Source organism: Haliaeetus albicilla, chromosome W (genome assembly GCF_947461875.1).
Source record: "Haliaeetus albicilla chromosome W, bHalAlb1.1, whole genome shotgun sequence".
Taxonomy (NCBI): domain Eukaryota; kingdom Metazoa; phylum Chordata; class Aves; order Accipitriformes; family Accipitridae; genus Haliaeetus; species Haliaeetus albicilla.
The window spans coordinates 2,927,871-2,946,799 of record NC_091515.1 but is presented as its reverse complement, the minus strand read 5'-3'; the positions used below and the strand labels follow the sequence as shown (position 1 = coordinate 2,946,799).

The following is an 18,929-nucleotide window of genomic DNA, read 5'->3' as shown; positions in this document are numbered from 1 at the left end:
TTCCAAGAGGCCTGGGAGCTGGGGCTCCTGGGCTCTGATCCCAGCCATTTATCAGCTTCTCTGTGCAACCATTCATGCTCCCACACAACAAAAACACAAGAATCCTGGTATTTGCCAAGAGGGAGCCAAACACTGAAAAGCATAGGTAGGGAAGAGAAAGAACGTAGAGGAAGTGCTTAGTGAGGGGTGGAAGATGGAGAAAAGGATGGAAAAGCAGGGGCTGGAGGAAAGATGGTAGAAGCTGAAAAGCTGAAGGAGGAGAGAGAAACACCTGCAGATAAGCAGCAGCAAAGACTCAAGTAGAAAAATGTGAGAAAGAAGATAAAACATTTCCAAATGCCACAAAGTGTATGGGCAAGAAAGGATATGAGGTTGTGAATGGATTCTTCACTTCCCTCCTCTGAAAAGGATGCAGGAAAAACTAATGAAATCTATACCAGTGAGCTGGTCGAGGGCAATGCCATGGGGACAATCTGGATTGCTCCCACCTGTCCTCCTTCTGTCACCCACTGCTCCTCCTGCATAAAGAGCAATCTGGCCATTAACGGGGGGGGGGGCGCTGAGAGAGCAGCAAGGTGTCCCTTTGCCCACTGCCAACACCCCCGCGAGACCTTCCTGTTGACATCTGGCCATTTTTTTTTATTGCTCTGTCTTAAAAATATTGTTGGTGCTCCACCCCCCACTCTGTGTGTTCAGACTATGGCATTGGTGGCAAGCCAAGGCAGTCCAAAGAGGCAGAGTTGCCATCAAAATGATAAATAATAACCCTTTTTGCAAGAAAAGGATGACTTCAGTCCTGCACAATTAAATCTGTCCGAGCAGAGGTCTTGCAGACTAACTTTGGGACTCCGATATTCCACAGATCATTCAACAGCTATCAGAATGTATGCAAAGCCATATCAGCTTTTTACTGTCCATCCCATAGTAAGATAGATTCAGTTTTATATTTAACGAAGAAAATGAAGATGAGTCACCAAGTACTTTTTGTCTAAATACAATAAAAGATTTTGCAAATATTCACAGTTTGAAAGGCATTTTAATAGAAGTTTGCTGAAACTCTTCTACAAATTTTCTCTATGTGGATTTTAAAGAATGCCTACAAGTCATTCGTGTCATAATAATACATCATTATACTGCAGAGAACATACACTATTCTTGTATTAAAATGTCACTTTGATTTGGATCATTTTGTCAAAAAATCCATAGGTAAAAATAACCTTTAAAATACTATGTTTCTTGTATTTTCCAGTTAAATATTTTGAGCATCACAGTGGAGAGGGGCCTGCTAACTCAAGTCAGTTATAAACACCCTTAGAAAATGTTTTTAAAGGCAACTGAGTAAGTTAAAAATATCATAGTAAGTGATCTTCTTGAGAGTTAGACATTAGTTTCCTTCTCAAAGGGTGGGTCTTTGCTAGTTTCTCAAAAGGCCTTGATAGAATGTCCTGTACCCTTTCTTGGTAAGCTCTCTCTGCTGCTAGACCCGATTCATATTCTCGCTGCTTCTCTTCTTCCTCAGCATCACGCGCCTGTTGTCGATAGGCAATCTGAGCCCCGAGTTGCTCTTGGTATTCTTTTGCTTCCTTTAGTTTTCTGGAAATGACATATGAATAGCTTATTTATGATGTGTGGGTAAAAAAATAAAAAACTTTTTTTTTATTATTATTATTTAATCCCTTAGCATTCAACCTTAGACTAAAGAATCATTAAAAACTCCTTTTAGGTGTTAAGAATAACTACCACTATTAACCAAATGCTACATGTTAACCTTACTTTCTTTGGAGAATTAATTGCATTCTGTTATATCTTATAAAGCAGACGGCAAAAATCAGTGCTTAACAAAAAAAAAAAAAAAAAAAAAGGGAGCAAGAACAACTCCTTGTAATCAGCATGCCTTCCCTGTCCCTCACAGTGGCGGTGAGAGGACAGAGAATGAGTGTGTCAGGTCTCAGTCCCTTCCTACCTCAGGCTCATCGCCGCAGCAGCCTTACACCCCATCTCCACTCCCTCATTCTGAAGATAACAGTTACTGCCAACGGGGAAGGCAGAGTGCAGGCTCCTGCTGCAGCCTTGTACTGATATTCTAGGAAATGGCTGTCAGAAGAAATCATTCTTCCATTCTACCTTGAGACTCATACATTCCTTTCATTAGCCTTTGGAGCAGCAGTGGAAGTCTACCTACGTGTTCAGGCACTTCTGGAGCAGGAGTCACACAGACACTTAAAACACCAACAGTCTAGTCAAGACTTGTGCGCTAAATGCAACACAGTTGAACCACAAACACTTACTGACAGCACTGAATGCCTTCTTTGCTAAGCGAAGCATATCCAAAATGAAGCCCAGCGCATTTCCTTCAGGAGGGTGAGATTTCTACCATAGCCAGGAGATTGTTACTACTAAAGCCATCAGAGAACACAAGAGATAGTGGCTGTGGAAGGAGCTACTCAGTTACCTCCACAGACAAGTGTGGAGAAAGGGCAGGAGTACAAAAGGGAAATCGAGCGAGTGAAATAAGGCCCTTTGCTCTAGGCTTTGCATGACACCCAGAGGAACATTTCAGCTACTGCGTATAACTATATTCTCACCCTGAGGAACCATAAGGTAAGGAGAACCCCGTGCAGCTGGGTTATGTGCAGTGGTCTGGTATTTTGGTGGCTGACTATATGATTGTTTAAGGAATGCGTGTGGGTGGAGTTTAGCAATGAGCCTGAACACACTAGTTCTCCTAGGTAAGTAACGAACTAACCTTTCATTATCCCTCCTCCCCAAACCTCTGCCACTCCTAATAGCACCTCAGAGTATGAGGGGGTGTATTTAATAAACATGATGGATGTAAGTCACATGATGGTCCAAAAAGACCAAAACAAGGATATGTAATGAAACACCATTATTTGTATGATGAGATCAGAATTAGTGATTTAATACCAATTGCAATATAACAGGGCTGCTATTGAGCAGTTCGGAGCAGAGCCTCTCTGAACAGAAGAAAGCCCACCCAGTGCTCTTAGAGTTATCTGAAAATGAGAATTAGCCTACTCACAAGTTTAAAAGATTGATCTGCAATGAAATGAACGGATGGCATAAAATAAAAATACCTTGCATATTTTTCTTCTTCTATATGCTCGAGTTCTGAGATTGCTTCAGCTAATAACTTCCTCTCTTGAGCAAGTTCTTCCTGCTCCTTTGCACTTCTCTGCACTAAAAAAAAACAACCCAAAACAAAATCCCCCAACTTTTAGAAGATAACAGCACTGCTAATCTTGAAGGGACAGTGAGACTGTATTCAAGCCAAGTAGCCTAGATAGCAAGCCTGAATTTTGTTGCTTCTGAAGAGGCACACAAACAATGGCAAGTGTATTCTCAGCTTATTTTTTTTCATCCACTCAGAACAGATTTCACATTCAGAGCTTCATCCTAATAACAACATAATTAATAATAATGATTGCTTTCTCATACAATCCTTACTTTACTAGGCTTTGCTCTGGTGATAGCAATGGGAAATTAGTGTAAGGAATGCCTCTAGGAGTAAAGTTTCAGAAGCAGATTCAGAGACAGTAGCATTGTTGTCCACTCAACCATACAGCCTGTGCAGGCTGGGCCAGATGGTCTTCCCAAAAGCAGTGTGTTGTACTCCCTCTGCCTTTGCCAAGACTTGGCATTCATGCGGTAGGTCTGGTGCACAGACAGCGAGCTGTTACTACTTACACTTCTCCTCAATCTGCAGTTGTCTTGTATTCAGGACATCTTTCAGTAGCTGCTGTCTGGCCTCCTTTTCCAATCGCATTTGCTCAGCCTTCTTGGCCCAAACCTTCGCCATCTCTTCATCAAGGAGCTTGTCCACTTCTTTTTCTCGCTGTTTCTCCTCCTCCAGCTGTTGTGCCAGGTGTGCCAAGTAAGTCTGCTGCTCCTTGAACAGCTCTTTCTGCAAACACACAGACATTTGCAGATCTGAGTAAATGAGTTCAAAAAAGCCTCTCAAATCACAAAGAGAAGTGCTGGTTTGCAGCCAGCACGGGAACTGGGAGCCTAGAGCTCCATTCCAAACCCTGCCATGGGAAAGAGCTGTGCAGACTCTTCTTCCTGGTCAGTGGATGGTACCTGGACAACAGCATAAGAGCAGAACAAATACAGAGTGATCCCTTCCCCCATGGCAGCTCAGCTGTCTACAACACAGACATTTTACAAACTTTCCACAGCTGACCAGGCTACTTCACCATCACCTGCATTAGAAGCCTTGGGATCCAATAAATGTAATAATAAATAATAATAAGTATCACCTCCTCTAATTTTGTGCCAAGGTCTAACAGTGAGTTTATACAACTTACCTAACATACACGAGCTTCTAAATATCTTGAGCAGAGTAATGAATGCAGCTCCCTGCTCTGTCTTAAAGTTACCTTGAGACCCGTTTTTATCCTGAAGTTGGACAATCTACTTGTTTTAAATTTAGGAAGTGACAGACAGATCCATCATTTCATGGCACCTCCAAGATATTTAACATGAGGTTTTGCATCTATATATCCAGCTATTAAAGATTTAAAACTGTTTCTTAATATTAATAAATTAGAATAAGTTAAATATTTACTTTCTTCTGCAGTTACAAATATTTAATAAAACAGGTCCACAAAACAAAAAATATTTTTCTAACCTCCATTACATCCATGCAGTATAAGGATGAAAAAGCTCAGGTGATTTATACACAATGAAATCAGCACGGAGGGACAAGATTCCAGGATTTCCTGAGAGCCCCCTTCTTTTTTCTAGCCTGGTAGCCCTGCTCATTACAAAGCACACTTTAAACTACTTGCTGTGGTTTTAACAGCTAATGGGCTTCTTCAGAGCAGTAGAGCGCTGGCAGGAGGAGAGGCAACAGGCTATGCAACAAAAGAATCAACTTGTTCAGAGAAAAGGGCTTGTGTCTGATCTCATTTATACTGTGCGGTTCACTAAGGGCCACAAAATTAGTCTAGATGAGGTATTGCCCCACAACTTCACAATGAACACCTCTAGTCCTTACTTTTCTTTTTGTTTTCTCCTCGGTGTCCTCCTGGGGTTCCTGAACAGATTTTTCTAAGATCTTCATCTCTAGGGCAAGTTCACCTTGTTTTTCTTCATTAAGACGATTCTTCTTGTCCTGTGCTGCACTGAGCAACATATCCCTGTATTCCTTCTGTTTCTGTAGTTTCTCCATCTGAATTTGTTCATCTTCTAGCTTAAGCAGTTGCTGCTGTTCTTCCTACAATGGCAAAAATCGCCAGCTTGTAAAATCATTGCATAACTTCAGACTAAGTGATGGCTAGAATTAGTTTAATTGAAACATTGAAGAGCAAAGATAAATATTTAAAGCCTTTCTTGCTGACATTGGAGAATTAGTGCCATCCATTAGACCTGTTAAAGCATGAACATTTTAGCATATTGTTCATTGGAATTCAGGATTTTTCTCTTTAATTATCACATGCACTTCAATACCAAAACACTGAAATGCCTGATGTTCTCCAAGTATTTCAAGTGGAGAGACAGAGTCATCTCTTTAGAGAAGTCAATACCATTGCAGCACATGTGATCTATATCCAAATCTTCACACAGAGCCCGTAACCACTAACCACAAACACAGCCATGTGTTCCACCTGTTTCTGCATATATTATCTGTCCTGTGTCTCTGCTGACATTCGGAGCACCGCATCTCTAGCGGACATAAGGTTGCACAAAGTAAGTAATTGTATCCTTGGGCAGTAATTGCATCTGATGGGCAGTTACTGACTTCTCATGGCTTCAAACCATTCCCCTTTATATTGGAAAGAACAGGAAAATGGACAGTAAAGTTGAGTTCTTAAGAAAGAAACAAAGAAAAATAGCAAACATATATTCAAGACCAAACAGGTATATGTACATTCAAGATTATTTAGCCAAAAGAAAAAAAAAATCCCAAAGCAGCATCAATAAAGTAACTTAGCATAATTCCTGAACATCCTGCATTTGAATAAGTTTACAAGCAGTCATAGTCATAAAACAGTATGTGGCCATCATCAGCTTATGTACAGGTCTTAGAAACAATGCCTCAGCTGTCTTGAAGGTACAGGTTTTTGTTAACATGTTTTTAAATTAAATGCCTCTTTTGTAATGTCAATAAATATTCTAACATGCATCAGCAGGTTTGCCATAAACAACATGTTTAATCTTCCCTATACGGAAGTACAAGCTGCACTTCCTAAGGAATGTAACTTGTTATGCTGGACATAAAGCACCCACTGAGTCTTTCAGTGTTTCAAAGCCAAAACTGACTTTGCTATCTGCCCCAATGGTCAAATTCACTTTCAGAAGCTGGTAAAACAGCTTTGAAACTCAGTACATATTATTTGAACCACAGAATAAGTAATCAGAAAAACCTTTGGGCAGCGAAGATGGAAAGAAAGCAGAAATAGCAGTCTACTGGGCAAGTTGGCACGTGCCTTAGGCTGAATTCTGACGTCAGTTAAGTTGTATGAGAGTAGCCAAGGATGGGATCCATGGTGCTTACTCTGTGAAAGTTTATACGATGGGATAACACAACATTGCAAATGTACACAGAAATTGTTACCAACCATCCATCTGCAAGCCAGGACCAAAGTGCTATGGCAGAAACTAGTCTAGCGCTTGTGATGCTACAGCCAGAATAACATGATTTCAGTCACTTTCTCAAGAAATTACAATTCTTTAACGGAGAGAAAAGACAAGAGAGGGAGGAAGGCAGCTAATTGGGTAATGTAGCTAATGCAAAAATTGCTGTGTCTGTTTTGTCATCCAGCCCGAGCTATCTTGATGCACACGTATGGTCTATCATGGCAAAGGTGCAAGTTTTGCTTCCCTAAATAATCTATTTCCATTGCAACAACCAGAAGAAACCATTATACACAGAGACACTTAGCTGTCCATAGCACGTCCTTCACCCAGATGAAACCCCTGATCATTAGAGGCTACCAACTCTGTACTGAAAAACTTGTAATGACGCCATCTGTCACAGCCCTCTTTGCTAAAAAAGGATTACATCCCATTTTCAATAAAGAAACCCTCCTTTATGGACCCTTTGAAGAAAGCTTTGAAGAAAGCTTTCTTCCAGAGACTAAACCACTTTACCAGAAATTTATCTCCTTGACAGAGCCCAAGGCAGCTGTCTTCAGGGGAAGCTACAAAGTCTTCTATTCTAATATCATTTTTCCAAAAAGGCCAGTTAAGTAGAAGTGTTCTCTGCCTGGGAGGTTTGGCAGTGCCTTAAAAGTTCTTACAAGAAAATAATTTTATTCCGCATGTCCTTAAATAAGTGAAACATTACAGTCTAGCTAGGAATAAGGACTCCACTGTTTTACAGCCAGGATTTTCAGAGCTTTAGATTCATTATTGTCACTATTTTTAAAAAGTAGTGGAGTATATATCTTGCCAACATCAGCTTCCACTGCCTAACAGAGTACCCTGAGGGATCATTCAATTGTTACATGTAAATAGCTGCAAAATGAAGACTGAGTCTGAACTAAGCAGTCTCCTGTAACACAACAAAGTCAACACAGAATACTGTGAACTACCAAGCCCCACTAAAGCCAGCACAACTACAGCAAGTCTACCCTTGGGAGAGATGAGGAAAAAAGAGGGTAGTGGCCAAACAGTTGAGCCAAGGTAGCCAAATGCTTCTCACAATGTGACACCCAACAGCACTAATAGGTGAGAGAGCTTAGGCATTGCTTGCTAATTTGTTAAAAAAAAAAAAAATTAAAAAATGGATGTAGATTAATTCAGTCAGCTGGGGCATAAGCAGCTGGGATTTTCCGTATAAATCTATCTCCTCACGTACATATCAGGGTCCTGAGTGCACCAGCAGGCTCTGCCACCTCTCTGCAGGGGCTTGGCTGCCTGTGCTCACAGCCAGCCCTGACGTGAGCCTTGAATCAGAGCTGGGAAAGAGCGGTGCAAGAAGGGGCTGAGAGGAGTTGCTTGGGAGCTGCAGTTCGGCTCAGTCTCTCACCCCTGGTGCCTACGTGAGCTACGCTACAGGTACGCCTGTGCCTGAGGTCGATCCTGATCCAGACCTGCTGACTTGACTTCCTGGCTTCACCTTGGACTTCACCACAACAGACCTGCTGAGCAGTTTGGACTGTTAGATGACCTCATTAACATCAGCAGACCTGCTCTGCTCCGTTCCTTCGGGTACTGTGGAACTCTTGTCAGGGAGGACAGCGTACTTGCCTGCCCTGCTGTCACCCTCGGCTCCTGGCTCACCTTCCCTTCTGGGAGCAGCACACTCTTGCTGCTTCGTCCCAGTGCACTTACCATGATGATTAAACATATGTATCATGGTCTGAGATCTGGTGTTACAGATTACAGCTGGGACACAAGACTCTCTAGCTATCCCACAGGAAACTGGAAATCAGAAAATTGCAAAGATGTCTGGCAAAAGCTTAAAAATATTTCCATTTCCCACAAAGGCTCCGAGAGGCTTTGAATGCCAAAATCCTTTACAATGCTGTTTCAAAAGATGTATTTCCCTCTGTAAACAGGAAAGCATTTGCCACAGCTCTGGAAAAGAGGCTTAGCATAATAGGACAGTCTCAGATACTAACGGAATCAGTGAAGATATAAATAAGGTATGGATTAATCTAAATGTCTAGTAAGCCTATCATTAGGAGGGCCTTATACAGAACCCTGAATGAGAATGATATGGAAGTTACCAGAAATTGAGCCTCTTCTTCCTTCAGCCGCTTTGCCTCCTCTTTGTGAGCACTGAGCACCGCGACCTGGGCACTGAGCACATTCAGGATTTCCCGATTCTGTTCTGCTGATTTCTGCATCTCTACTGCCTCTCGCTTTTCCTTAGCCAACCTATCCTCTTCCCAAAGCTCTGCAAACATCTGCTCCTCCTCTTTCTGTTGCTTTTTCAATCCCTCCTTCAAAGCTAGCTGGGCCAGCCGATCTTCACACAATTCCTTCTGATGCTTCTTCATCCACTGTACACGAAGCTCCTCACATTGTTCTCTGAAAGGCAACATAAAAGTTTAAAAAAAAAAAAAGTCTCAAAATAACAAGCAAGTCTAGAGATGTGTGATGGATGGAGGCTCCCAGCTGATAACTACTCAAAGGACCACAGCTCAGGACGTGGAATTCTACACCTGGTCTGACACTGACTCCTTGTGAGGCCTATGGAATCATAGAAAGCCTGATTTGATAGAGATTTTGACATTAATGAGTTGAAGAGCAGGTCCTATATTTGCATTTGTAAAAAAAAAAATAATCTCTATACACATGCACAATATATATATGTTATTTATCCAATGTGTATTTTATATAAAATGTATATATGTAGTTGGAACATGCATTGTGTGGGGTTTCTATATATATATATACACACTCTTTTTTAACATATAAAGCACATGCACACTACGCTTGTTCAAACGTGTGGGTTGCTCTTAATTCAAATGAGGACTTAGAACAGGTTTATTAGTCACTTGAAAGCTCATTCATATTCAGAAAATACTTTGTGAGGTTACACAGTTGAACAGGAACCACTAGAAATCTATTCATTTTTTTAATGAAGTTTTGTGGGATAATTCAGAAAAGTTGCAATAAAAGTCTGGAGAAGCTATAAAGTCAAACAAGTAACTCAGCTTTCAATTTTCATTTACTCACTGCAACTGAGTTGCATATAAACAGGTATTTATCTTCAGTTGATGAAGACTCAACTACTTGCAGATTCTGCTTTTATTTTTGCAAAGCACTATTGAGATCAACATATGCTACCAAACAATATTTAATTTGAACAATATACAAGCATTTTAATTCTGTTCTATAACCAGGTTATAGATTTTCATAAAATCAAAATGTGAAACTAGCAGACAATGGTGAAGATCTACAAGTGTTAAGGATCTACATAAGCTCTAAGGATGTGTGATAGACACACATGAATGCTGTGAAGTAAAAAGATCTCTCACAATTTCATGCTGAATGAAACCATCTTCTACAGATTATTGCAGTGCTATTTAGGAATTCATAGCAGACATCGTAAGATATGATTGACTCAATCTTGAACCACTGCATGACAGCAGTAGTTACCTGTACAATATGAAATACTATTACTTTATACAATCCTGTATGAGCTGACAATCCTGTGTAGCAAAAATATTAAATAGTCATCAAGCAACTATCTCATAGTACTATCATTCTTGACATCAGGAGAGTTACTTAATTTTCATAACTACAGCAATGAAACAAAATCTGAATGAATTCCATTGCCTAAGATGTATTTATTTATTATTTTTTTTTTACTTAAAAGCAAAATTAAGTTTGCCAGCACTAAAGATAGATATTTGGTGGTTAGCTTTTTCATAATCTGTGCCTCTGCTAAGGATCTGTCTCTGCAAAGTCTTCACTTTTCTAAATGATTCCCAAGTTAAATATAGCTGCTGTCTCCATCTAAACCCACATCCATATTCCCTGACCTGGGTTTCGGGTATAGAATTAATAGGAGTGTTATTGTCTGTCTGGGGCCATGGGTTCCCACCTCCACGGAGGCTATACAAACGATGCAAATTTGACCTCTCCCCAAGGCCAACTGCTACATCCACTGACAGTGAGGCAAACAGGGAAAGAGTTTTGCAACACGGGATGTGACTGGTGCTCTATAACTCATTTCTGCCCTAAAACTAGCAAGATTATGCTCTAGAATAATGGCTTCTTTACTTGACACTGCTCCGTCATCACCTCCCACTCACCTCCTGCTAACAAGCACAGAATGAGCACAGCTCCTGGTATCATTAATATGTGGCTGAGGCACCTACCAGCGCATAATAATTATGTGTTGGCTTACAGATCTTCCAAAGCTTTACCAATAAAACTCCATGCTAAGCCAGCCTAATAAAAATTACTTAGGGTTTATAAACCGCAAAGAGCATTTACCCAAACAGCCCTCCTCTTGTTCAGAACCAGCTGAACAAGCTGCTGACAGACAGAAAAAGCGACTGTGCCAAAAGCCAGCCTGACCCTGTTCTCAGTGCCACAGTGAAAGCCATCCAACCAGTCAAACATACGGTGGAGCGGTGCAAAATCAGAGCTGTGACTGTGGAGGGCAAGGATTGCTACACCTCACTCTCCCTTGGTGCTGCAGGAGTGAGATACAGCCAAAGAACACAATGCTTGACCTGTAATTTCATGCAGAAGTGGAGGTCTCACCACATTTTCTTCCTGTTGGCATTCACTGCTTGCTGCCTCACACTTCATCTGTAAGCTTCCGGGGCCAAAGGCATCTGTCTCTTCATCCTCTCCTTGTAAAGCACCTAATGCCATGGAGGCAGTGATGAAAGGTGCTAAGCACTACACACAAACGATAAAAGGGAAAGCAGCACCATGAAAACAAAAATTCTCATTTTATTTGATATTCAGAAGGTATTTCTAACCTCTTAACTGTTCCTGACTGAGAAGAAACAACAGTAATCTGCCAAGTCCCCTTTCATCAACACCAAGCCTCTCTGAGATAAAGACTGCCACACTTAGCACTTTTCTCCCCCAATCCTAGGACGCGCCACATCCTCTAACCAAATGTTGGGTTCTTCCCTGAGAGCTAGGCTTGTATCCTCTAAAGGAGAAATTGTCCCTGGAATGAGGAACCATCCTCAGCTCAGGTCTCCATAAGAGAAAGGTGAGGAAATACAGGAACCAAGGAGCAGATGCCAGTGCAGGCTAGTGAAAAGGGAGGGCTGTTTTACTTCCTTGTATGAGATGAGAACCTTCCGACCACTCATTCACTGGTTGTCCCAACAATGACAGCAGAGAGCAGCCCAGCGATGTGCATGCCGTGAGCCACAGCGCACTCCAAGGTGCCCCTGCCTTCAAACAGGTCAACAAACATACTACATCATTGCTGGTTTTCTTACATTTTAACACTGGGATCTATCTTCCAACTCCCAGATAGGAGTTAGTGGTGATTAAAGACTACAGTACTAATTAGTATTCATGAAAAATATATTTCTCAAACGTTCTGAGGGAAATATGCCACTATTAAGATTTGAAATCTTACACCATTAGAAATAACTGTATTACCTTAACACAATGGGTTCAAAGTTCTCTCAGCAGTGAGGGAATAAAGAATTAGTTATTCTTTTTCATGATTATAAACTAATCTGAATTTAATTGAATTCTCAGAGGGGAAGAGAAGTTAAATAAAAGTTCAGCATGGTTAGAATTTTAATAGAAAATAACCCTGTAATTGCTTGATTTCATCAAAATAATTCCTTCAAAGCAGCTTTTACAGCAACCTATAAACATCTGCTCCCCCAGATGGCTGTTTTTCTTCCTCACTTTGCTATCCTAAGCCTCTTAACATTAAAATTGTGCCTGTATGTAGCCACTTCCCAAAGACAGAAACTACATGTATTCCCCCCCAGTTATTTACTCATTTTATGGCTGCAGTACAAAGTTGCTGTGATAGCAACATTCTCTCTATGGATGCTTCTGATGTTATCACAAGAAAGGATGCAATGTGTTTTATGCAAATTCTAAGACATTGCAATTTTCTTTAAAGATACCAGTGATGAACATACCCACGGGCTAAAACTGGCTGAATATCTCTTCATACAAGCGGTAGCCCTTCATGAAAATTAAATCCAGCAGGACTCTGGTGGTCCAAGCACTGTCCCCTCTATCACCTTGCGACAAAGGACTCTTCCTGGCTAACACCACTACTGAGAAGCTGTTAAATCTACACCCTCAGGCTATAGCTCCAAACCCAGCCCACATGGCAGATAAAAAGAGCTGCCTTTTAGTATTCTGCAATAATGTACCAGAGTGCTGTACACTCACTATAGGTGCTCCTATACCTCAGGTTTGAGAATCTATACCTGCAAAAGAGCAGAGCGCCTTGCTCAAAGTTAAAAGAAATATAAAGTAGTCTGTATTAGGTTTCAGAAAGACATTCAAAACAGTTGTAAATTCACAGGCAAAGAGAAAGAGAAAATCATGTGTGTATCCCACCTGCTACTGGAAATGACCTTGCGGGGCTCCTCTGGGTGTGCCCTAGACCAACAGTCTCCAAGGTGGGATGTGCAAGACAATCCATTGGGGTGTGGGAAGAAAGTATGTTTTGTACCATTAATAAATAACATCAAAAATAAAAATAGTGTTTATTTCATCTTTACCTCACCCTCTTTTAATTTCTATTTTTGCATATGTTTTATAATATACATAATATACTAGTACAGTAGTACAAGCATGTAATTTAACAATAAATGAACATATTGGGGGTGAGTGCTAACAATTTTTTTTTACTGATGGGGTGCACAGTCAAAGAGGTTTGGAGACCACTGCCCTAGAGGACAGGTTGTGACACAATTACAGATTCCTGGTTGTGGATCTTCAATAAGCATTGGTCTCCTGAGCAACAAAGCCTGCTCCCAGATCTCTGCATGGATCAGGACAGTTTAGGAGGAGGAATAACAGCTAACGGTGCGGGGAAAAACAGATTTGGGGCTACTTAAAGATGACAAATACATGCAGATTCAGATATTAGAAGTTACTAATCTAATCAGAATTGATCACCACAGTAGAGAATTCCTTTCTCGTTGGAAAAGGACAAGAAGGCTTTAAAATATTACTGAGAGTATACATGAAGAAATGTATCTGTCTTTCAAAGGAGAGATCAACAGACAAAGTAAACTGTTGCTGGTGTTATTAAAGTTTTGATTTTTTATAGGAACCTTAATTTAAGAGTAGAAAGAGACAGAGCTAGAAGAACAGAGAGAGGAACTGACTATGGAAACATATTTCCATTACATCAGGACAGTCAAAGAGAAGAACTCTCTGCACTGTAGGATGAAGATTCATTTGCAAAGATACTCAAAGATTGCCACTCACAGCAGCTGTGAAGGAAGAGGATTTCACTGCCTCCAAATCCTCTGAAAAACTGCAGGCAGCAGAACACCACCAGTAAAGCTCCAGCAACACTTTTTAATGGGATACTATGTGGTATGAATATTGCCTAGATCCAAGAGCAGACTGGGAAAGGTAGAAGGATGATGGGAATGATTCCATGAGACTGAGTGAACCATACATCAATAGAGTTGTCCTGGGAAGAAAGAGGACCTCAGACATTAAGACAGGCAACTGCAGCATGAAAGTCCAAGTAGGTATCACCAGATGATGAGATTCACCGGTGGGATTCATTTTGCAATTAAAACACCTGAAATTAGGCATCCAAACAGCAATCTACATGTGAGCTAAATTCCCATTCTAATCAATGGGAACCTAATCAATGCAGTCAGTGGAGGCTAGGGTGCAGTTCAACTGGCAGACCAGTATATGCCTACTTTAGGATGACATTAGGTTCCTTTAACTGTCCTGATCTCAATGAAGATCTACTGAGTAGAACAGGATTTCAGATTCTCAGTGAATATAAAGATACCAACACTTAGACACCTACCTTTAGGTGTCTAAATCACAAGCTGAATCCCTTCTCCTTGGCATGTAAGACAAGGTACAAGTACAAACTAAAAGGCACTCCAGCAGCGTCTCCTCTAAACAATTTTAAAAGGGAATTTCAGCCACTTTGTGTGATGGGTAGAGAACAAACTAGGAATTGTAAATTGCAAGGGCCATATTTTAAAGCCCGCATGTGAACTTAGAAGTGCATACACTGCCTTAACACCTGTCTCAGCCAATAAACCCCACCTTTAGGAAACAAATATTTATCTGTGAAATTAGTTAGAGTTTATGCACAAGTGAAAGCAAGTGTTGATTTTTATCCCCAGCTTCTGCACACTGAGAAGCAGGTGTTGTGGATTTCCATAGCACTGTGGGAGACTGGGAAGAGATACTTCAAATTATTACAATTAAATTACATTAATATTATTTTCATCCCTTCCTCAGAAAACCAGATTTCCAAGAATTGAACAAGTCAGTTTTCATGCCAAGGCCTCAGGGCCTGATAAGCACCTGCAAATCTTAATGACTTCAAAAGACACTGCCGAGCTCAGCGTCCAGGAAGATTTGGCACAGAACTTCAGGCTGCATTAAAACCTTAGCTTCAGCTGGTACTCTTGAAAAGTATGCAACAAATAAAAACACTGTCTTTTTGGACAATGTTAACTCTTCAAGGACCTTTGATGCATTAGCTTAATAAGCATGATTTAGGCCAAATTAACCTTCCATGAACGCTTTTCACTCCAATTATAGAAAGCTGAAATAGAACTATATGCCAGAACAAGGAACTACAAAAACAGCCGATTTGGCAGGTGAAAGTGCAAGGATGTTCACATAGGACGAGGATTTCAGCACTGAAGTTGGAAGAATGTTTTCATGGTATCTCACCACTTAAACAATGGAGACAGGACAGTTCTCTGCACCTGTTGCCTTCATCTCTATTAATGAAATTTCTTCTCACACACTTTGCTGAACATTACAGCATTGCAAATTTGGACCCCTGGTCTTTAGAGGCTGCACCCCTTCATCGACAGTGAGAAAAAGACTATACGCTGCTGCACTGCCGGCAACATAGCTGAGGCCTTTCAACTTCTGGCAAAGCTCATATGTCTCTATCCAAACCACCTTTTTTTTTTTTTATCGTTTCAATAACATTCATCTTTCCTTCCTCAGTTTATTATTGTCACCTTCTTGTTAAATTGCATCTTCATATTTACTTAGCCTAAATTCTATTTTATAAGATACCTGAACTGCTGCTCTCGTTTTTCAGCCACCAGTTGTTGTCTTTCTTTTTCTCTCTTCTCTCTCAGTAATTTTGCTCGCTCCCTCATTTTCTCTTGTTTCTCCAGTACTGTTTCTTCAAGTGAGTCCATCTCAGCAAAGTACCTACTTTCCTCTGCCTCCAGGAGCTCACGAAGCCTGTAATGAAAACATTTAAATAAAAGCTAAAACAATACTTCTGTTGAATGATAAACTTCTAGTTTATTTGTTACAAGCGCAAAATGTGTATTGGGCTCCTTTCAACACTTCTTGCAAATGCCAAAGAAGGGAATGTCCAAGGGAATGTGAAATTTTAACTCAGGTTCACTCCTGTTGTGCCATGGACGGGATCTTACAGCACAACAGGAATGGTTCTGCCCTGGCACAGTTTAAGCTCCTTATCTTACAAACTATTAATCCTAGCAGCAAGAAACCTGGGGCTAAGGAATCCAGTAACTCACTAATCCCAGCCCAAATACCACAGTGGCCTCTGGAAATTCACTCTCACTGCTACTGCACAAGCAATAGTGCCACAGACTTATGCTGGCACTGCCGGTGGGAGTTACGGCAGCAAAGCCAAAGCCTGACTAATTCTGGAAACTGAATTGCACTCTCTTCACCATGTACTGAGCAGAGTCTCCTCACAAAGATGGCATGGGGATCTTAAGCAGTTAAATAAGAACAAACCCCATGAAGTTAAAAAAAAAATCCTGCACCTGGGGAGGAATAACCCCATGCATTGGTACACACTGGGGGCTGACTGGCTGGAAAGTGGCTCTGCAGAAAGGGACCTGGGAGTCCTGGCAGACAAGCTGAACATAAGCCAGCAATGCACCCTTGTGGCAAAGGCGGCCAACAGCATCTTTGGGCTGCATGAGGAAGAGCACTGCCAGCATGTCAAGAGAGGTGATCCTTCCTCTCCAGCACTGGAGAGACCTCATCCGGAGTGCTGAGTCCAGTTCTGGGCTCCTCAGCACAAGGAAAATACAGGCTTAGTGGAGCGAGCCCAGTGAAGGGCCAACTCAGATGATTAAGAGACTGAAGCATCTCTCCTAAAAGGAGAATCTCTCCTAACAATCTCTCTCTCCCGAGAGAGCTGGGACTGTTCAGTCCTGGAGAAAGGAAGGTTCAGCAGGATCTTAGGATCTTATCAATGTATATAAATATCTGAAGGGAGAGAATGCAGAAAAGGGAGACAGCTTCTTCTCAGTAGTGTCCAGTGACACAACAAGAGGCAATGGGCACAAATTAAAACATGTGGAATTCCACCTGAACACAAGAAAACACCTTTTTTTTTTCCCCCTTACTATGGGAGTGGTCAAATACCATAACAGGTTACCCACAGAGGTGGTGGAGTCTCCATGTGCGGAGATAAGCAAAACCCAAATGGACAGAGTCCTAGGCAACCTGCTCTAGGTGACTGCTTGAGCAGGGGGTCAGACTAGATTATCTCAGGAGGTTCCCTCCAACCTCAGTGATTCTGTGCAATTGTTGTACAATTCCCATGAAGACATATCAGACCAGGATACCAAACTGATGACCTTCAAGCTCCAAAGTCACTTAACGTGAAAGAGTAACTGAGAAATTAAACCATATGACTTTTTTTTTTCCTAAGATGAGCACAGCACAATTCTGTTCTTTACAAGACAGTAATATGCCTCACCTTTATTATTTTTGAAAGACTTCTCAAAAAAATTTATTTTTTCAACTGCCTGTGCTGCAAAGTATTACTTGTAGACCTAAACATTAACTTGATGAGGTTGCAACAAAACCCTCAGTCACACCCAACAATTAGAGCTTCTGACACTTTTACCAACGTACTCTTAGTTGTCTTTAAAAATCAAGCAACACAAGTGCTATAATACTACTTTTATTTCACATTTGGCAGGCAAAGCTCTAAATGTCACCAAAACTGTACTAGTTACTGTGTTTGAATACATATCTCTAGTGATTGGCTCAGTACTAGTACTAGTAACAAGAGCCCAAAGGCTACTGTTTGCTCTGCATTGTTACTTGACCGCCAATTAAGCACACCTATGCTTTCTGCTACGATGAATAACAAATACCATGCCACAATACACAGTGTAATATACAGAGCTGGCTCAGCTGAGTGTTTTTCCCTGTAATCGTTCCTCTAAGCATACTGTCAGGTTGAAAATAGTAGGGCAGATAGTGGTATTAGCTACTTGTTTGCTACCTCTCTCGTCTCTCATCAGTCCTCGCCAGATACTCCTGCATTGTCGCATCCACCTTTCTCTGCACAACGCTGTGCAGCCATTTTTGTTCGTTGCGTTGCTGCCACTCGTAGACGTTGCGATACCGGTTGTACAGCTTTAAGAAATTAGCATTTTCAAGGAGTTCCTTTTCTTTCTGTCTGCGGGCCAAGATAAAGTTTTCACTTGTTGGTTCTTTAGGAGGCTTGGCTCTCTGCAAGAGAAAGCATGTGTCTGGGTGAAAATATAATCAGTTATTCTGGGGTTTGGGGAGTTTTTTTAGTTGAGCTCATGATCAGATAAGTACATAACACCATATGATGAGAGTTCAAGGGTAATTAGGGATAAATCCCAACAAGCCTTGCCTTGAAGAGCACAACCCCAGTACAAGAGCATGACGTGGCTCCAGGTGCCAGCGCTTGTCCGTTGCCCAGGCCACAGCTTAAATCTCACCCTGCAGATCCAAGGGGATGTTTACGGTCTGCTTTACACGCACGGAACAAACGCCCCGCCGCCTCCGTCTCCAGCGCAGCTCCCCGGGGCTCCGAGCACCTCCTCACACACAGCCACACCCCCAAAAGGAGCGGCCTCGCCCCGCACCGGTACAGTCGGACCGGCTCCCGCAGGGACCCGCAGCAGAGGGCAGCGGATCCTCCCAAGGCCCTCAGCCCGCACAGCACCGGGCTCCCCCGGGAAGCCCACCCCTCCCGGTTCCTCTCAGAGGGCCCCACCCCAACCGGCACCGGGTTGAGGCGCCCGCCCCAAGGACCCCGCACCACCCGGGAGCGGAGCAGACTCCTCCCGCGCCGGCTCGGTCCCTCACCAGCGCCAAGGAGTGCGGGACAGGCCCGGTCACCTCCCGCCGCCATCGCGCCTCCATGGCCGCCCCGACGCGCCGCTCGTTGCTGTAGCAACGCGCGGCGGCGGAAGTGACCTTATGACGCCGGGGACGCGCGCGGAAGTCCTTGCCCGGCGCAAGCGCGGGAGGGAAGGGCGCGAGCCTGCGCATGCGCAGTCGGCCGGGCG

At 42.2% G+C, this 18,929-nt stretch overlaps 1 protein-coding gene across 2 annotated transcripts; it reads right to left on the bottom strand.

Annotated features, from left to right (window-relative positions):
* Positions 1-1,016: 1,016 nt before the first annotated feature.
* On the bottom strand, positions 1,017-18,868 carry CFAP53 (cilia and flagella associated protein 53). 2 transcript variants are annotated; one of them, XM_069775007.1, is made up of 8 exons: positions 18,727-18,868; positions 17,888-18,117; positions 15,676-15,849; positions 8,697-9,000; positions 5,018-5,236; positions 3,706-3,922; positions 3,096-3,198; positions 1,017-1,593 (listed from the first exon to the last, which is right to left on the bottom strand). In XM_069775007.1, the coding sequence occupies exons 1-8, from the start codon at positions 18,781-18,783 to the stop codon at positions 1,353-1,355; spliced, it is 1,545 nt and encodes a 514-aa protein (XP_069631108.1). In that variant the 5' UTR covers positions 18,784-18,868; the 3' UTR covers positions 1,017-1,352. The 2 variants fall into 2 exon arrangements, with proteins under 2 accessions (XP_069631108.1, XP_069631109.1); XM_069775008.1 differs by lacking the exon at positions 18,727-18,868 and adding an exon at positions 18,357-18,496.
* Between the last annotated feature and the right edge of the window lie 61 nt (positions 18,869-18,929).